Genomic DNA, 19,330 nt, shown 5'->3' on the forward strand with positions numbered 1-19,330 from the left:
GGCGAGCTATTTGACAGTGACTTGTTTCGGGGCAATCCTTTCAACTACTTTAATCTAAAAAACAGTCAGGAAACTCGAGAGGGTCGCCTTTGAGCTAAGACCCTCCAAAACATTTTCGCTTTGGTCTTGTTTCCCCTTCATTTGTCGCCTAAAAAACCCAAAAGAAGAAAACCAAAATTTTAATAAATCCAAAAACCCTTAGCCAAAGTCTTTTTCATCAGAAAATTCATTCCCTTGGGCTTGTTATATGCAAGAAAAAAATAAAAATACAATAATTAATGCTCATTCCCTAATGAAGTCTGTCTCCACACACACATATACAATTATACATATGGACAGACTTATATCTCTATAGCATTTGAAATCATTAGAGATATTATCATTTGTGTGTCAAGAATGAGTGTGGCTGGGGCAGGGTTTCAATACCAAACAAAGTATATAAAACAATCCAAAACATTAAAGAGATCACAGGTGATTGTAGTGATGATGATATATATACAATGCCTAAAGAATTTAACATGGATCTAAACGACACCGATCAGCAGCTTCTTTCTCAAGGTTACTACGGGTACTATTTTTGGTGTTCTTGATATTTTTGAGTATTTTTATAATCATAGAATTGTTTTAGAGCTGTGTGTGTCTGTGGCCTGTGGGGCATAATGGCATATGCTAATGTGCCTGGAATAAACTCATTATTTTTTAAGTGCATTATTAATTTATTATCTACGTTGTAATATGAATAATAACTGCAGATTTCCATATTGTTGGAAAGGTTGAGTTTATAAAATGCTTCTTAATATGTGACCCGGTGATGCAAGATAGCAAAACCAAATTGTATGTTTATGTAGCTGAGTTCTTGCTAACTTTATGTGATTTTTTGTTGTTGGAACGATTTCGTGGACTATAATTGCCAAGTGGGAGTTGAATGATATAGCATAGTGTTTCACTTTGTGTTCTCTTAATGATTTCTTTTTATAAGTCGGGACTAAAAGTTTGAAACTTGTTGCAGAACATGAAGAAAGTTCTTCCCTTTAATATTGACTCGCCACTAATCAAGAGAACAATTTTGGAGAAAATTTTGATAATATGGTACTCTTGCACTAATTTCCATACTAATTTCAGTGTGCATAATAAACACTTTGCTATCCAACTGTGATTATCGAAGTTTTTAGCAGGATGCCATGCCTTTTATATTGTTCTGCACTTCTGCTTCATAATATTGAAACTGAGCCGTTCTAAAAAAATAAAAATAAATAAATACATGTAGATATTTTTGTATTTATATACGTATAGTAGCATCTCTCCCTGCAAAAGCATATTCAACCAGCCAAGGTTTCTGGGTTCTCACCGCCAGGCAGCGTTGCAGGGTCCCTAGCTTGAGAGGAAAAATTCCTCTATGGGACTAAGGGTTCCTGGGCATTTACCCTTTTGTTTTTAGCAGTAATCCTTTTTCAAACACTCTATTCGCTTGCAGTTCATTGATTAAACCTACTCTCTTGTTTGCAAATTCTGAATTCAGAATTTACAGAGCCCAGATGGAAACCTGGGATGCAGGGACGTGGGAATAGGGGTGGCCGTTGGAACTGCTCATCTTGTCACATGTCATATGGTAATTTAGTAATTTACCATATGCATTCAGAGCATTTCAGTCTTCTTGAATCCGTTTCACTGATAACATCATTAACAGTTGTAACATCATCACAATCCCAGAAGATATTATAATCATTTGCATTTAGTAGTTCTACTTGTATGATTAAGTAGGCTTGTCTTATATCCCCATATTATATTTAAGTGAGGTTGCAATGTTGACCCATTTACTTTATGGATGAATCGGCTTGGGTTGGTAATCTCTCAAACAAGTAAATAAAGTAGCTAAAAGATGATCATGAGTCACAAAAATGGGTCTACCCGGTTAAGCAGATTGAAAGGCCAAAAAGCTATATGAATACAACCCTGAACACATTTTATCTGAAGATTTTTTTTTTTGTTTAATGATAATGCTTCTTTTAGTCATAATCAACATGTTGCTGTCAATGGGTAAATAAGTGTTTTCAGGTAAACTGAACCTGATTTGATACAGTTTGACTCATACTAATAAATACCTAGAGTAGATTGTGTTTCCAACATTTGACGATAGTGCTTGAAGTTTAAGACAACATACCCTGTTTTTGAAGAAATCAAAATGCTCTTCCAAGGCATTGTGGTGAGCAGTGAAGGGATGACCCCCTTACCAAACCTAGCTTGCCACCTTATGCATAAGTGATGTTATTTTAATTTTTCTTCAGGTGAAAGTGGTGGCACGAAATTACTTTTTGTACAGGGTATTGAAATTAATCAAGGTGCAGAAAATGGTCCAAATCTGCCTATGCCTCAGGGTCAAAAGAATAGAAAAGATTGTGGCTAGAAGGTGGTATTTCACTAGATTCTATTGCGTTCGATATTTAATAAGCAGAGATAACCTATTGTACCTGATAGAGGTACCCAGAATACTATCATTTATTTGCTACACATTCGTCTGCGGACATTGTTAAGAAGCTATCTGAAGTGGGCCCCACTTTTGAGGGAAGAAAGGGTCTCATCGATGATTCAAGTGAAGGCCTTACTGTTAAGGCAAGTAAGGGCCTTACTGTTGGCGTTGAGTCCGGTAGCACACATGTACCCTTCATGTTGAGTTCCAACAACATGCCAGCTTCTAAGATGTTATTACCTTCACCTGGGTTTGGTCTGCCTGATTCAGATCCTATTCTGATGCCTTCACAAGATTCACGGCTTCCTGTGGGTACAATCAGAAGTGAAGTTGGGAGTCAACGAAGTTGTGTTGACCAAATTACTGCAACCCCCCATGAGATCAAGTCACTTACATGTAAGCATTGCTTTCTTGTTTAATGACAAACATATTGTGCTGCATAATTTTATGTATTTCTCTTTTCCCGAATTGATTCATGAGTGCTGAATATGACAGCTGGTTCTGAGGTTGGAAACTCCACCTTGCAAGGCAAAGCAGCATCTTTTCATGTTCCCTTTTCCATCCCGAAGCCTTCTTCAAACTATAATGATAGGCCGCAACAAGCAATTGGGCCACAAAAAGGTATTATCAAGCTTAACTTAGAATTTGCAAACTCGGATGATTTTCTTATTTGAGGAAAACAGAAAAATCTATCATATTAAGAAAGAGATGACAGCCTGGAGAAACTTGAAAAGTATATATAGTTGGGAAGAATGATCAAATGGGCTTATGTAATAAAAATATTGATATCAATAAGGGGATGTTCGTGTTTTTAGTATTTTCCATGCACTGTTGCTTAGTGAATAAAAATTTAAATTTGTATATGTTGATTTTATGAAATAATCAAAAAATAGTTGATTCTGTTGTAGTTTTAGTGTGATAAGAAGCAAGAATAAAAACATTTATATAAAGTTAATATCTTCACTCACTTATTAAGATCAACCAGGGTTTGTGCCTTTAATATGTTCTCGACACATTTAGAATTTTTTAGATCAAAGTCATATTGTAATCTTGTTAATCGAACAAAAATTAGTTGATCCATTGTGAATTGTAATTCATCAGTGATACAAAAAACGATGATAACGCTTGTATATGTGCATCATTCTTGAGTGGATGTATCACATAGATGGTTTGCAGAACCATGGTGAAATTATAATTTTTAACCCCCTAAATGAGTTATATTTTCTATATGTTTACACAGGTATATCAAATATGAAGTTTTAGTAGTCTAGAAATTAGTCATTTGTGAGTTGTCAGTGTTATTTTAATTAGTGGACTTGTGCCGAACTATTCATAGTGATACTGAATACAATTTAATGACTTTCAGCAATTGGTTCAAGTATGGAATGAAAACTGAAACCAACAAACAGTGTTCTTGCTCAAGGGGCCGTCTCAAAGGAGACAATTAAGCCAGTGGGACTTCCTGTTGAAGTTTTCATTCCAACCCTGTCTGCATCCTGCAATGTTGATTCAAAGGATGGTACTAGTGGACTCGAGAAGAAGCTAGAGGGTTCGCACATTTCAGATGGTCAACATGATATTATTCCAAATCACCTTCATGTCCCCAAAGCCGAGAAACTTGGGTTTTGCTTTGAAGTTTTGATGGCAGTATTGGTTTAGATCTTGGCTCCTCAAGTGGTCCAGTGAGTGACAGGAATTCTGAAGCTTCTGAGGTGGCTGATGAAAGTATAAAGGAGCAGCCCAGGTTGTGATATATTCTACACATAATAAACTGAGAGGGTTGGGTAATGGGTCAACACTGGTTTTGGGTTAGCATGGTATTCATGTTCTGATCAAAAGGGTTGGGTCAGGTTCAGTACTTTTTGTTCAAGCTTTTTTAATGTTTTATAGATAGGATGGGATTTTAGCTGATGTTTTTTTTACATATGTTTGCCTAGTAAGAGATACGCATAACCCTGATCAATCCATTTATAAGTAAATCGTTTGGAATTAGCCACCTCTGATATATTATGTCAAATTGAGTGATTATGTCTTGCATAGTGGCAGTGATTAATTATTTATTATTTTCAGATATCAAAATGCTTTCACAACTGGTGATGAAGGAGATCATATTGACCGTCAAACATGCTCTAGTAACGAACCCAAAAATTTATCAGCCGGAGGTGATGTAGCATTAAACGAGGACCAGCAAGAGACTTCACTCCCGATTGCAGGCCATCAATACCCAGCTGTTCAAACATCTCCTAACTTCAGTTTTGGCTTCATGCCACCAATGATTGGCTGCCACCTCACATCTTTTGAAAGCATCTAGTCTCAGGGAAGTGATGGTTTGCAGGTCCCTAGCTTTGTAGTAGGTCTTCAATTTCAGAAGCGCAAAGTCTATACATCTGGCTTATTAGAAATTCTTCAAAGTATACATTTATTTATCTATTTCACTTGATAGGCTCAGCAACTATTTGATCCAGCAAGCTATTATGCTCAATTCTATCGTTCTGGTGCTGACGCTGATGGTCGCATGTCACCCTTACATTGAACTGGGGTTCCAACCAAGTACAATGGAAATGTGTCGGTGTTATCTCCACAATCTGTTCAAGAGGTTTGTGTAGGTTAGGCTTGTGTCTTTACATTGACCTGGCAGAGTGGGTAGGTAAGGTAACAAAGCAGAACAGGTTTTGTGTCATTTACGCTTGTGTCAGAGAAGAAAACAGTGTTACAGGTTGTTTTGATCTTTAGTATTTTCTTCAAATTGTAGTACTAAGCTTCATGTGTTAATGTGATTAGAGAACCTATAATATTATTCCAACAATCATCTAATCTGTTGGATAAAGCAAATATAGGAGGTTATATGCTTTGAAATGCACTTTGGGTAACCATCCAATCCATTCTGCCCACTTTTTTATTAGCTATATTTTTTAAGTGTATGCGTTTGACTCGTTACCAAAAAAAAGATAACCCATACGACCGGTTCATAAATAACAGATTGTTATTGCCATGGCTACTTGCTTTGACTGCAGTATTTACTGCTTTAACTGCGCATAATTTGACTCACAGGTTGGGAACTCGCAAATGTTACCTGCTGCTGGTCCAACTTCGATAGGCACCACACAATCTGGTGGGATTATGCAAAGCTCCTTAGCTGTGACTCAACAATCATTACCCATTTTCAGGCAGCAAGCTGGGGTTCACTTACCCCATTTCCCTCCAAATTATTTCCCATACGGTTCATATTTCCCCCCATTTTATATCCCTCCTCCAGCTTTCATCAATTTATGAGTAATGGATTCCCACAACAACTTCAAGCTGCTAATATGTATCCAAGTCCACTAGTGGCTAGCCCTAAATATCCACTTCCACACAAGGCTGCAAGTAATTCAGGGAACACAACTCATTCTGGATTGCCGGGAAGCTATGGACCTTATGCCTCGGCATATACGGGCTATAATGCTGGATCAGCTACTAAAACTGGTATTTCGACTTCTAATGAAGACTTTGGTGGATCACAGTTCAAAGAAAATAATGTCTACATTACTGGTCAGCAGGTTAGTTCATTTCTTTTGTAATTTTTGAATCAACATATCATCTCTCTTATCTAATTTTCTACTTCTAGAGTTGTGCAGTTCTTCACATTATTGCATTTATTTAAGGACTTTGAACACCTCTTAATTCTACCCATGTTGGACATAATATCCATATACATTTCCTTAAAAGTTAAAAAATTATTTAGATATAATAAAGTTTAGTGAGATAAGTGGATGTGACACATGAAAACTATGTATCATGCATGATATACGTTAGATATGAAAAAATGGGTGGGTTGGGTAACAGGTCATCTCAGATAACTTTCATACGAGGTGAAATGGGCTGGGTTGACCTGAACACACTTTTAGTCCACGTTTTTATTAATCTACAAATACCTAGTGTGCTACAAGTATATATATTTTCTGGCAAAGTTAGAGGTTGTATATTTACCGTGTCATAAAACACTTCGGATGATTTTCAAACTTTTAACCCATCTAATGTTATTTTATAGATAATTTTTTTGATTCTATCCATTAGAGTACGTTGACGTCTTTGTGCCTTTATACGTCAACAACTATATACAATTCTATACAGCGCACAAGGGCTCCAAAGCCATTAATTTGTACACTAAGTTTATACGGTTTTTTAACGTGGTTGTGAATCCTATATTTGTTTGCAGAGTGAAGGCTCAAGTGTATGGACCGGTGCACTGGGTCGAGACATGTCTGGTTTGTGGACTAATTCTTTCTATGATCATTCTCAAGGGAGTCAAGTTGCATATACTCCGACACAAGCTGGCCATGGAATGTTTAGTAGTGTTTATCAGCCTGCACAACCAGTGGTAACTGGAGCAATTCATCCGCTTTTCCAGCAGTCCCAAACAGTGGCAGGAACCGCCGAAGCGGTGTTTACAAGATTGGACCCACTGGCCCAATAACTACTGAAGAAGTGCAACCTGCAAAAATCATGGATCAAAGCACAGCCAATTTTAACAAAAGGTATGGGGAGTTAATGATAAAAGATGATACATTAGCAGTGGATCGGAGTGTAAATCGTCATCTATAAGGGGTCGGAAATCATGATAGATCATCTTTCGGAGGATATGGAAAAACGAAGAAATCCTCTTGTAACTGATAAATGATGATTATATAAAAGTTCGTTAGGACGGTTAACCATGTCTTTTCTTTCTTTCTTACTGGTGGTATATGATTTTTTTCACCGAAGATAGATTCGTTTTTCTATCATCCCTTCAGGTTTTTTAGGACATACATATAAAATCATGTAATGTGAATATGATAGCCAGAAAGAAAAAATGTAAACTTTGTAAATATTAGTATAATGATACACAAACTTTTCTTTTGCTCTTTCAAAAAACCATTATATTAGATTATATCATAATATAAAGTTATTCAAATAGTATGATTCTTTAAGTTTTCAATGCAGCTTTAAACATCAAAGTGTATAGTGTACTTATTATAAGTATTTTGTTTTTAAGTGTATATATGCATGTGTTGTCTTTATGTGAAATGTCATTATATGATTTGTTAGATTCTCATACATAGATTCTCCTTTCTTCCAACCCAAATGTTTACCATTTGGTCCCACTCATTTTTTTCCCTTTGTTGTTTTTCTGCTTAAAAATTAAGATATTACTACTAATATTTGTTTTCATTAAAAATGTTTTTTATATTCTATTAAAAAGTTTTACATATTATTTTATGGAGTAATATTATATAACAAGAAAACAAAATAAAATTCCTAAAGAATTTTGTACAGATCCTTCTGTTCGTTTATGAACAAGTTGTGAAATATTTATGAAAGTGACATAGTTTATATTACTATTTTATTTTTAATTTATTCAAGGATAATTTGTACAACTCAAGTTAGTTGAATGTCTCATTTATATCCACTAGTTTTTTGCTTTTATTGCAAAATATTACTAATTTTGTGATGTATTTTAAGAATTTTCGTTCAGATTATATAAATGCCAAAATAATGTCATTTTGTCCATGATCTGAATTTGTACAACACATTGTATATCTATCGCCTTATACAATATATATCATTACAATATATATCATTTTCTTTTTATTTTGACGAGAGCAAGTACTTGCGCATTGTGGCGGTAAGATGGTGAGGGTCATAGGTAGGTGATATGTGATAGGTGATAGGAGGTGATAAGTGATAGAGTGTCATAGTCAAATGTCTTAGCCGTATGGGACCCGCCATCAGATTTAAAAATTCGTCGAAAGTATATCGAATGACATCTTTAATGAAAAAACATGAAATTTTAATAACACCCATATAATTTTTATAATTTATCGATGTACGGTTTTTGAGATAAAAGATTTTGAAAGAATTAGAGTGATAAAATGATTTATGGAGGAGAGAAAAAGTTGTAGGCATTGATGTATGGTACATCATGTATTATCATTTGTACATTGTTGAAATTAAAAGTTGAAAATTGAAACTTTATTTACTTTATAATATAATATAGATAAGCCTCTATCTAGTAGTTCTAAGGTGGGTGACTTGCTGACTTTAAAAGTCTCAAAAGCAAATCTCAATATTGATATTTAATTATTATCTTTAACAAAAATTAATTGGTATAAAAGGGTCTAATTTTTTTTTTTAGTAAAATGCTGAATGTAACTTTTAGGATTAGTTGTATAAAAAAATTATATTTTATATGATAAATGTCTAACTATTTAATATATCGCCTTATGCAATACATATCATTTTCTTTTTATTTCAATAAGCCTCTATCTAATGGTTCTAAAAAACTACAGACATGTCAAATAATATTTTTTTTAAAAATAATTTTGAAAGACAATTTTTCATTATTATATATAAAGATTTTAATTAATTAATTGTATAAAAAAAGAGAATATTTTTACTCGTATATCCATACAGACAATTTTTATTCTAATATAATATAAGGATAAGTGCCTCAAAATGTAACTAAGTATGAACAAATGTATATTGTAAGAACCAACTATTAGTTTTGGATATTGTATGGAAGTAACTTGGTAAAAGAGTCTAAAACATTAAAAAGTGACTTGTTTCATCATTAGCCGATAAATACTCTATTTTCTTTTTAATTATTTCCGACGTGGAATATGTGAGGTGGCAAGTAACAACAAAAACTAACTTACATATAAAAACAAACGTTGGATCAGTTTCTTATTTCACACACTTTTACACACACACACACGACAAGTCCAAACCAAATCCACACATACAACATATATACGAAATCCAAAATTCGTCTTCGATCAATGTCTAATTAACTCTTCCATTGCTATATCAAGGTATGTCCTTCATTTATCTACAAGTAATTCATGTTTTGTAGCAGATATAAAAAGGGGGGAAACCGAAAACCCTAATTTTTCATTTTTTTTATTTTATTGCAATTGCTTTCTTAGAATATGCAAGATTCAATTCCTCATATATTATTTGACCGCAAATACTAAGTATCTTTGGGAAAGCTGTTAAAAGTAAGTGTCATTTCTTAAATACTCTTAACAGTTAATAAAATGTGATAGCATAGTTCATTGTACAGGAATGCAAGATGAATAAAAGGGGTATTACACATAGGATACGTATTGTTGTATTGCTGCTCGTGTTTATTTGCTACGAGAGAGGTGGAATATAAGTCAATTCAAAATTGTTGAGTTGTGTAAAGGAAAGCAAGTAGACCCGATTCTTACGGGAGTACGGGATTACAGGTTCAGTCACCACCAGCTCACATATTCCACATCAGAAATAATTAAAAAGAAAATAGAATATTTACCAGCTAATGATGGAACAAGTCACTTTTTAATGTTTTAGACTCTTTTACAAAGTTACTTCCATACAATATCCAAAACTGATAGTTGGTTCCTACAATAGACATTTGACCATACTTAGTTACATTTTCAAATACTTAAGTATTTACTGGCTAATGATGGAACAAGTCACATTTTAATGTTTTAGACTCTTTTACCAAGTTACTTTCATACAATATCCAAAACTGATAGTTAGTTACTATAATAAACATTTAGCCATACACTTAATTACATTTTCAGGAGTTATCCCTAAAATATAATACTCGGTACTTTAGTAAGTAGCAGAGTGTTATCTGTTATAAAACACAAAGCTGAATCAAAATAATCAATCAATCAGTCAATCAATGCCTAGAACATAGAAACTAAAAAGAAACAGATAGATAGATACAGATATATACATACAGATAGATATATACAGAGGTTTAGATATGGGAGAAGAAGATAGCCCTAGCCATAGCAATAGCTATGGGGCAGCAAAAGCATCATCGCCATCAGCATCATTTAATAATATTAACAAAAAACAAACACTAATTGAAGAAATCTCCGATAAGTTAATCGCCGGAGATCTCCCTACCAAAATTCAAGCTGCTAGAGAGATTCGCAGCTTGATTCGTAACCGTAATTCCTCCGCCAAAATCCGTACTAAGTTCGCCGATTCCGGCGTTATTCAGCCGCTCGTTCTTATGCTTTATTCCAAAGTTCATGATGCTCGCGAAGCTTCCTTACTCGCTCTTCTTAATCTCGCTTCTAGAAACGAACGGTCAGCATTTCATTCCATTCCATTTCATGTATACATATATATATATATATAATATATATACTGCTAATTTTTTGTTGTTTATATCTAGATTTAGTCAGTTAGGGTTTCCTAATGATTAGCCTCAGGTTGTTAGTGTTTTTATTCATCTTTGTATATATGCACATATATATACTGCTTATAGTTGTTGTTTATCTGTAGATTTACTCAGCTAGGGTTTTGTAATGATGAATATCATATTTTAAGTATTTTGATGAAATCCTGAGTGTTTGATTTGATATTTTAGTGTTAGTAGGTGAGTTAGGGTTTCGGAAGGGATTAAGTAAGCGAGAAATGATACTATGATAGTCGGCCTTTAATTTCTGTTGTTGGATTGTGTAAGAAGTTGTGGTATATTTTGGTGCCTGTTTTGATTGCCGAAAGTTTAAATGCGAAGGATGTAATGGAATCGTATCGTGTGGTGCAGAATGTTACAGATTTAGTGACAGTTAAGTTAATGAAGCAGTGTGGAGTTAGTCATGAGGTTTTTGCAAGAATAAGTGAATACAGTTATTAAGAATTTGACTCTAAAATTTGTAACATAATTCTGCCTATTTTATGTAGGAGTTACAAAGCTCTTGTTTATAGTGATTGTTTGTTTTACTTTTAATACTAGCTAACTAGCTAAGTAGCTTGTAGGTAAGACTACTTTATCAGATCATACATGCAGTTTATCGGTTTTGTTTTACAGAAGCTCAAATCTATGTATCTTATTTAGTTGATACCTTAAGGGTTTGGATGAATGATTGTTGGGCTCATACCCCCCCTTTCCCTCTTCTAATTTTGATACTGCAACTTCTAGCTAGTGTTAAGTTTATAACAACTTTGGTATAACTTTTATGTTAACACTAATTTCTAAAACTTGAAGGTAGAAGAATTAAGGACAATTGTGTTCATCTTCGTTTCCCTGTAATGCTAATTTTTTCCATTGAGGCTTGAGCAATAAAACATAAAGGTTTATTTATGTTTAAGTTCGGATATATGCTTTGTTAACTAGATGTGCATAGTTTTGTTGAATCTGTAGCTTTTATTTCTCATTCAATAGTATGCTCTATGTTTCATCCTGCTGTTTCATTTAGATTTCGTATTCATATATCAGTTATTATTGTGATTGTTTTAACAAGATACCCAATCAGTAGATTGACTGTTTGTCGTATTCAACTTTTGTTTTAAACTCCAGAAACAAAGAACAAATAGTGACATATGGTGCTATCCCTCCTCTTGTTGAGCTTCTCAAATTCCAGACTGCCACCACATTGCGGGAATTAGCCACTGCTGCAATTTTGACATTGTCGACGGCCTTACCCAATAAACAAATTCTAGTTGAATCGGGAGTGATACCACTGCTGGTTCAGATCCTTAGTTGTGGAACCGTTCAAGGAAGAGTTGATGCTGTCACTGCCCTTTATAACCTCTCTACTTTGATAGAACAACCGACTACAGTTCCTGATGCTAAAGCAGTCCCTCCTCTCATTAACCTCCTTAAAGAATGCAAAAAATCCTCTAAATTTGCTGAGAAAACCACTGCCTTAATTGAAATCATCTTGAAGTCAGAAGAAGGAAGATTAACTATCACAGAAGCCGATCATGGAATACTAACATTAGTGGAGACAATTGAAGATGGATCTTTAGTTAGCACAGAACATGCAGTGAGTGCTTTACTTTCATTGTGCCAAAGTTGCAGAAGTAAATACAGAGAACTAATTTTGAACGAAGGTGCAATTCCTGGCTTGTTACGGTTAACTGTGTATGGAACCGTTGAAGCACAAGACATGGCCAGGACCCTATTGGACTTACTCAGGGATTCCCCTCCAGAAAAGAAACTCAGTTCATCGGTTCTTGAGAAGATCGTTCATGATATTGCAGCGAGGGTTGATGGCTCAGAAAAGACTGCAGAAACTGCAAAAAGTTTATTACAAGATATGGTTCAAAGAAGCATGAGCTTGACGTAGAGTTAGTGTTGTAGGAAGTATCTGAGGTATTCTCTACAGTGCCCTGAAAATGACAAGGTGATTTTAACTAACCTTACAGGGGAATGAAAATCTTTTATTTTAAGATTTGGAGAAAGCCCCTTTACTTGTATATCTACCTCAACTTCTAGTCTATTAGTGAAAATGAAATTTTGATTGGGAGCATAAATATGCAATATCCCGTTTTGACAAGCTAGTGTTATTTCTCGGATCTGATTAGGAGTTAGACGTAGTTTATTTAACTGCACTTGGTCAGGTTGATAAGATACTGGGCCAGCTCATTCTCAAAAAGGATGGTCCAACGGAAATAGGGGAAAGATTCTGCCATTGCCACAAGGTAACTTTGTATTTGTCAAGAAATTATTGCCAGACTCCCGCGCACGATAAAGGTAAAACACTTGGCCCTAGGGCAAATTTTAAAGCAGAATAGGTTGCGATGAACAATAGTATTAGCTTATTAAGCTTCATAAGATCTTTCATTTCGTCGGGCATTGATACTAGTGGCATAGATAGATTAGATGATGAAGATATATGTTTTTTTTTCTTGGGTTCTCCAAAGAAGACTTGTAGAATCAACTCAAAAACGTAGCTTCTTAGTTCTCGGATGCTTACACAGTTACACACGACACCCAAAGCCTTACACAATAGATATGATACCTACAAAAAAAAGGTAAGTTTGTGTTGTGGAGACTTATCTCATTCCCCTATGCATCAACATTTCTAACATTATTGGTTATTGACACCTTTAATTGTCTGATAAGGAGAAAGAAAAGATTATGGAAAGTGCTGTTTTTAGCGAAATAAATATTATATATTTATATTGATGAAGGGGTACCATAGATCCATTAAAATTACACTAACGGGTTACATTTGTACCAACGCAAAAAATACTTTGAAGATGAAAAAAGCAACCTAACCGTATTGACCAGCACTACTTTTGAAACTTGGAACTCGAATGAACATAAAAGCAAAAGCATATATTCAACCTCACTACACCTAAGGGTGAATTATTGCTCCTCATAGCAAAGTGAATATTTTAGAGGAAGAGGGTAAACCTGAAATCTGCACATAGAGCACTGACATACAACTGTGTGACACCCTGATCGCATCATACGTTTCAAATACAGTGGACTTTTAAGTAGCCTAACAAACCTCGTGGACGAAACAAGTTAACCTTTAAACAATAGAAACCCAAGTAGATGAGTGGGATGTCGATAAAGAGAACATTTACCAAAACATAATACAGGGGTGGGTGCCAACACAATCTAACTGGATGGTTGAGCAGCGACATGGTTTGGTCTATAAAGTTGGTACACTTAAGACACCGCAGTGTTAAATGAGGCTCGATCAGTTAGAAATATGATCTTTGGTTTGTAAACAAATGGTTAGAAAAGAAAAAGAAAAGAGAAAAAACATTGAAAGTTTACCTTCTTTCTAAATGTTCTTGTAACGATTATTACTATGGAAATTTGGAAAAAATTACAAACACATAACCGATCGAGCATTGTAAATATGATGATGTCCGGTAGACACTCTTGGGCCACCAATTCAAGTGACTGAGTGAGTATGAACATTTCCCCCACATATTGTTTTTGGATGGATTCATGGATCGTCGTTACACATTACTTGCCATCAACATTTTGCGAATATCCTATCACATGACAAAATTAAGGTTGGAGTTTCCTAATATTCAAGACCAAATTAAGCACAATAATGCGGTTACACTCCTGGCTCATGTAACGTCCTACTTATAAAGTTATAAACTTTGCAGATTAAAAGTACTTCAGATTAATTCAAGATCTATTAAATCAGATGAATTTAAATTAATGGTAATGAATTGCTAATAGATCGTAATAGTAAGAAAAGTTCATATTTTTCTTAAATATTAAAAGAAACTTATCGACCAATCAAAACTCTTCATTATTGATTTTTTCTTTCAATCTTAAGTTTTATGATTATTACAAATTTAAAGTCGAAAATACTAGATCTAAACTGATTATATATATATTTTTTTAATTTCGTGTCACGGGACGGCTAGCCGTTACATCCATACGGACAGGCAGTCACTAGCAACCGATCCACGAAGTCAGGGACCACAGGGGAGGGAAAACCCACCAATTTAACCGCTACAAAAGACACGACGTTAAATTGGAGGTAAAACCTCGCCTGCTCAGACTCGAACCCTGGTCTCCCAGGATCCAAACATCATTGCAGGACTTCGGAATGCCGCTGGGTTTGAACCCATTGGCGATTACAATTATAAGTTATCATATAGGTTTATGGAATAATCCTTAATTATATTAATATTTTATTTTATTTTACAAGTGAATTTTACGCAAACAAATATTAACAGAATAACAGTCATTGAATTTTTGGGCCCTTAACAAAAAAAACTGGGCCGTTCACACACCCTTAAATCCGGGCCCGAATACTTCACTTCTTCTCCAAGCCACTTCCTTCCCCAATTCATAAAATCGAAAAACCAAAGATCAAACACACACACACACAAAAAACACAAAGAGATAGATACAGATTATTGATACAGAAAAACAAAGATGGAATGTGTATTTGGGATGGTGGGAAAAGGTTTTGCATTAGTGGTTGCAGATACATCTGCAGTCAATAGTATTTTGGTTCATAAATCTAACGAAGACAAAATCTTGATTCTGGATTCTCATAAACTTATGGGTGCTAGTGGTGAAGCTGGTGATCGGTAAAATAAAAAATAAAAAAAAATTAACTGACCCCTCTTTTACTTTTCTTATTTTTGTTATAAAGTTCGTTGCTTTATATATATATATAAATTTAATTGTATGTATTTTGTGTAAATTCTTTGATATGAAATTAGGGTAAAGTGGGGTATTATTAATAGATTATTTTTATGTTAGTTTAGGTTGTTATGTTTGATTGAAATTAGGGTTTTAGGTTATAAGGCAAAAAGAGTAAAAAAAAGGGTATGAAGGATTCTTTATCATTTTTACCTTAAGGAGCTTTTTATGCTCAACCCCACGTCCCCGAGACCTTTAGGTTCGTTACGTTTGTAGGTCAGCTTTTAAGAGATCCTAGGCTGAGCGATTTGCTAGAATAGTTTATTTGGTATGGTTGGATCTGTATGTAGTACCATCAGTTTATTGAGCTGACGGGTAAGCTTGATTTACTTCTTTGAGGCGGTTTATGGTGGGTTGGTTAGGTTGAAATCAAATTTTGGGAAGTCATGAAGACGAAACGGGGCTAATGGAAAATTATTGGCAAGTATATTTTTCAATATGCATAAAAAGTTTGCTGCTTTATGTGTATAGCATGAAGCTTGAGATTGTAAGCGACAGAGACTAAAGTAATTGTCATAAATACATTACTAGAATGGTGTAGACAAAGAATTGGTATGTTTTGGTGTGCTTGTAGAGTTGTAGTGGTTTTTGCTGGTACTAAGCTTTTAAATGAAGATAAAATAATAGTGAATGGAAGTTTTACACTGGATTGCTATATTAAAAACTGCACATATAATATCATTTAAAATGAAGCAAAAAAGCTAACAATTTGTGTATTAAGAAAAAAGAAGTTAGCTTTTTCTTTATTGCTTGCCGTGTTTAGGAGTTATGTTTTAAGAACCACAGATATGTTATTATGTGTGTATATTTGAAAATATTTTGAACCGTGGGGCAAAACAAAAGATTGGAAATTGTAGAACAAGATCATATTAAAACTGAAAAAAGTTTATTTGAAAGACTCTATGAGTCCATTCATTGGTTTGACATGGAACTTTTATCGCAGGATATCTATCTTCTCCTTGTAAACAGTTATCATTCGATTTTTTCTTAAATTGGCCATGAAGCTAATTGCTAATTCAAAATTTATTTAACTTGCATAGTTGCATGATACTTAAGTTGTTCATCTTTTCCATTATTTATTTTTATGTTTTTTGAGAAAGTTTTATACTAAAACTTATGACTACTTAGATTCGTTATCAATATTCTCTTGTTTGATTTCTTCCTCTTTTATTTCATAGAGCTCAATTCACGGAATATGTACAGAAGAATGTGTCTCTGTATCAATTCCGAAATGGGATCCCACTGACTACCAAGGCTGCTGCTAATTTCATGCGCGGTGAACTTGCCACTGCTTTGAGAAAGGTATTGTCTCTTTTATGTTTTAAAAGAAGCCATTTATATGATCTTTTTGTGTTCACGTATTCTTTTATTTCCACATCAAAATTGAGGGTTAGTCATATTATATCAGTTGTAAACCTCAATGGAATCGAAAATAGAATTCATTTATGGTGTATCTTGCTTTCTTTATTTGTGCCTTTCATACCATTTCTTTTATCACTTACTTAGAGTTAGATGGTGAATCTGTTAAAAGTTAGTGATGAAATTGAGTTTTGGTTTAGGGTTAACTAACGTTACACAAACCTAGATATATGATAAGCATGGATTTTACAATAACCCTTGTATTATCGATATCGGTCGTATATAATTTGTGTTGTATATTGGCATGTCATGCCAACAAAATATTATACTCTAGTGGTCTGGTCTCCGTGGAATTGATTGTAACTGGATTTATTTGATACATAGAAGGGTCTACTCAAATTCTGCCCATATTTTGATAGATGTATTATTTTTATTTTTTTAGAAGGCAATATGTCACATGCTATCAGGACCAAGGGTTTTGATTACCTGTCAATTTTCTTACTTCCAAGTAAACATGGTATTCACTTCAGAGGACAGGAAGGTGCATCTGTATCGAACAGATTGGGAGTTTTTTGGGGATTGATGGGTGGGTTATTTCCTGAAGATCAAATTTCGACGCATCTTCCTATGGGTTATTTTGGGTTGTGTTTTATCTCAATGTAATCATCATGGATCAAAAACAAGCTCTAGCTAAAAGGGTGAAGGGTCAAATGGTTTGAACATGCCAAACAAGTTGAAAGTCCCCACGCAGTCTAATTATAATGCTCGCTAGTAGACAACCGTCTAAAGCATTCGAATTCAAAGATTTTAGGTTATTGTTGTGATTAGATTGACTTTCTTATCATAGTTAACACTAGTTAACACATTAATTACTATAAAAAGGCTAAAGACTGGACAAAGAAGGGTTTTAGAGTTTATTGAACTTGGAGTAAAAAAATGACTGCTTTCCACCAGATCCGTCTTTGCTACTCAGCCATTTGGGGTGGTTATAGGAAAACATTTGTATTTGGAACACCTGGTGTCAAACTGTTTGGCTAATACCTGATGGGAATACAAAAAACCATGGTGACTGTTGCCTTCAAGATTTTACAATATTGTTTATACACTATGATCAGTTGTGTTCCTACATTGACTGGCACGTTCCGTTATTTTCATCTTATTTTGTTTTTTGTTACTTTGAGCTTCAACTTATAAGTTCTGCTATTGACAAAAAATTTGCATCTGAAACACTCAACTGATGCATCTGCGTCGACTGTTACGTCTCATATTGCTTTATTTTTCTATAAAGCGTGTGCTACGTTTATTAGGGGATGTTTGGATGTGCATTTTGGTATTCAATAGCGAGATTGCGAGAATCAGATAATCCACTGCAATACAATGGACTGTATTGGATACTATCAGATAATCATATGTGACTGTTTCACAAATTCTGCTATTTGTAAAAAGTTGATAAAAGCATTATCCAAAAATTATGAATTGGTTATTAACCAGAACCTAGATGATTACAGGTACTTACGCATCTGAACTATTTTCATTTTGCAGAATCCTTATCAAGTCAACATAGTGCTAGCCGGCTATGACAAAGAAACAGGCCCTTCTCTGTACTTCATCGACTACATTGCCACCCTGCACAAGGTTGACAAAGCTGCTTTTGGCTACGGTTCATACTTTGCTCTGTCCATGATGGATCGTCACTACCATGCAGACATGACGGTTGATGAAGCCATCAAACTTGCTGAGCAGTGCATTGAGGAAATTCGGTCCAGGCTAGTTGTTGCTCCGCAGAATTTCATCATCAAGATCGTTGACCAAGACGGGGCCCGTGAACACTCGTGGCGTAGGACCACAAAGGACTAAATGATGAAGCTTGTAACGCCTTTGAATTATGTATGGCTTTGTGTTTGTTCTGTTTGTTCTGTTATTGTTGAAGGAAAGATTAGGGCTAAAAGATGACATTAATGGTTTAATTTGTCATGTGATTGTTAAATTGTCATACCATTATTCTGTGATGGGAAACCTTCTTGTTGAAGATGCTTGATACCTGCTCCTTTTAATACTTATTTTCGTTTATATAAACACTTCCTTTTGAAATATTGGCACAAGTATCCATGTCAACAAGTCTATACGTTTATATAAGCAAAATTGTTATATTTTGCAAAGTTCATGACTGTAGTATGAAGAAATTGGATTTTGATTGTTTTAATTTGGAATCTCTAGCTTTAAGTAAGTAACTGTCCAATTATGTTTGTAAAATAAGTTTAATGTCGTGCTGATGCACCTTTTATCTTTGGTTATAGTGCGGAGAAATTGGTAGAACCACACAGGCACAAACGGGGTAGAGAAAACAACTGCAATGTAGGAGTTTTTTACAAGTGATGTACTCTTTCTGGTCTTCAAAAAAAAAAAGATAGTTTCAATTTAAACGATATCTTACAGGCAAGTATGACAATAAATGGAGTAATTAATTTCGTTAAAGGGTCAAGTTAAATAGCTTTATATAATGGGTGAACACTGAACACCATTTTGATTCCAGTTAGGACAAGTAACTACATCTCAAGGTAGGG

General features: G+C 34.5%; 3 protein-coding genes and 1 pseudogene across 3 annotated transcripts; all 4 read left to right on the forward strand.

The window, feature by feature from the left end:
• The first annotated feature begins 2,039 nt into the window (after window positions 1–2,039).
• Window positions 2,040–3,176, forward strand: LOC122592731. Its single transcript, XM_043765026.1, has 2 exons — window positions 2,040–2,863; window positions 2,963–3,176. The coding sequence occupies exons 1-2, from the start codon at window positions 2,665–2,667 to the stop codon at window positions 3,139–3,141; spliced, it is 378 nt and encodes a 125-aa protein (XP_043620961.1). The 5' UTR covers window positions 2,040–2,664; the 3' UTR covers window positions 3,142–3,176.
• Window positions 3,177–4,101: 925 nt separating this feature from the next.
• On the forward strand, window positions 4,102–7,175 carry LOC122592730 (annotated as a pseudogene).
• Window positions 7,176–10,181: 3,006 nt separating this feature from the next.
• LOC122593533 (U-box domain-containing protein 10-like) lies at window positions 10,182–12,771 on the forward strand. Its single transcript, XM_043765955.1, has 2 exons — window positions 10,182–10,573; window positions 11,790–12,771. The coding sequence occupies exons 1-2, from the start codon at window positions 10,242–10,244 to the stop codon at window positions 12,559–12,561; spliced, it is 1,104 nt and encodes a 367-aa protein (XP_043621890.1). The 5' UTR covers window positions 10,182–10,241; the 3' UTR covers window positions 12,562–12,771.
• A 2,249-nt stretch (window positions 12,772–15,020) lies between these two features.
• On the forward strand, window positions 15,021–18,795 carry LOC122594470 (proteasome subunit beta type-2-A-like). The gene is made up of 3 exons (XM_043766921.1): window positions 15,021–15,292; window positions 16,586–16,709; window positions 18,309–18,795. Exons 1-3 carry the CDS (start codon window positions 15,135–15,137, stop codon window positions 18,621–18,623), a joined length of 597 nt encoding a protein of 198 aa, XP_043622856.1. The 5' UTR covers window positions 15,021–15,134; the 3' UTR covers window positions 18,624–18,795.
• The last annotated feature ends 535 nt before the right edge of the window (window positions 18,796–19,330 follow it).

Source organism: Erigeron canadensis, chromosome 3 (genome assembly GCF_010389155.1).
Source record: "Erigeron canadensis isolate Cc75 chromosome 3, C_canadensis_v1, whole genome shotgun sequence".
Taxonomy (NCBI): domain Eukaryota; kingdom Viridiplantae; phylum Streptophyta; class Magnoliopsida; order Asterales; family Asteraceae; genus Erigeron; species Erigeron canadensis.

Excerpts from the sequence above, each read along its gene's own strand:
- LOC122594470 (XM_043766921.1), top strand. The coding sequence starts at position 15,135 with ATGGAATGTGTATTTGGGATGGTGGGAAAAGGTTTTGCATTAGTGGTT. Across the intron at positions 15,293-16,585 it reads AGTGGTGAAGCTGGTGATCG|AGCTCAATTCACGGAATATG; the intron begins GTAAAATAAAAA and ends TTTATTTCATAG. Across the intron at positions 16,710-18,308 it reads TTGCCACTGCTTTGAGAAAG|AATCCTTATCAAGTCAACAT; the intron begins GTATTGTCTCTT and ends TTCATTTTGCAG.
- LOC122592731 (XM_043765026.1), top strand. The coding sequence starts at position 2,665 with ATGTTGAGTTCCAACAACATGCCAGCTTCTAAGATGTTATTACCTTCA. Across the intron at positions 2,864-2,962 it reads TGAGATCAAGTCACTTACAT|CTGGTTCTGAGGTTGGAAAC; the intron begins GTAAGCATTGCT and ends TGAATATGACAG.
- LOC122593533 (XM_043765955.1), top strand. The coding sequence starts at position 10,242 with ATGGGAGAAGAAGATAGCCCTAGCCATAGCAATAGCTATGGGGCAGCA. Across the intron at positions 10,574-11,789 it reads CTCGCTTCTAGAAACGAACG|AAACAAAGAACAAATAGTGA; the intron begins GTCAGCATTTCA and ends TTTAAACTCCAG.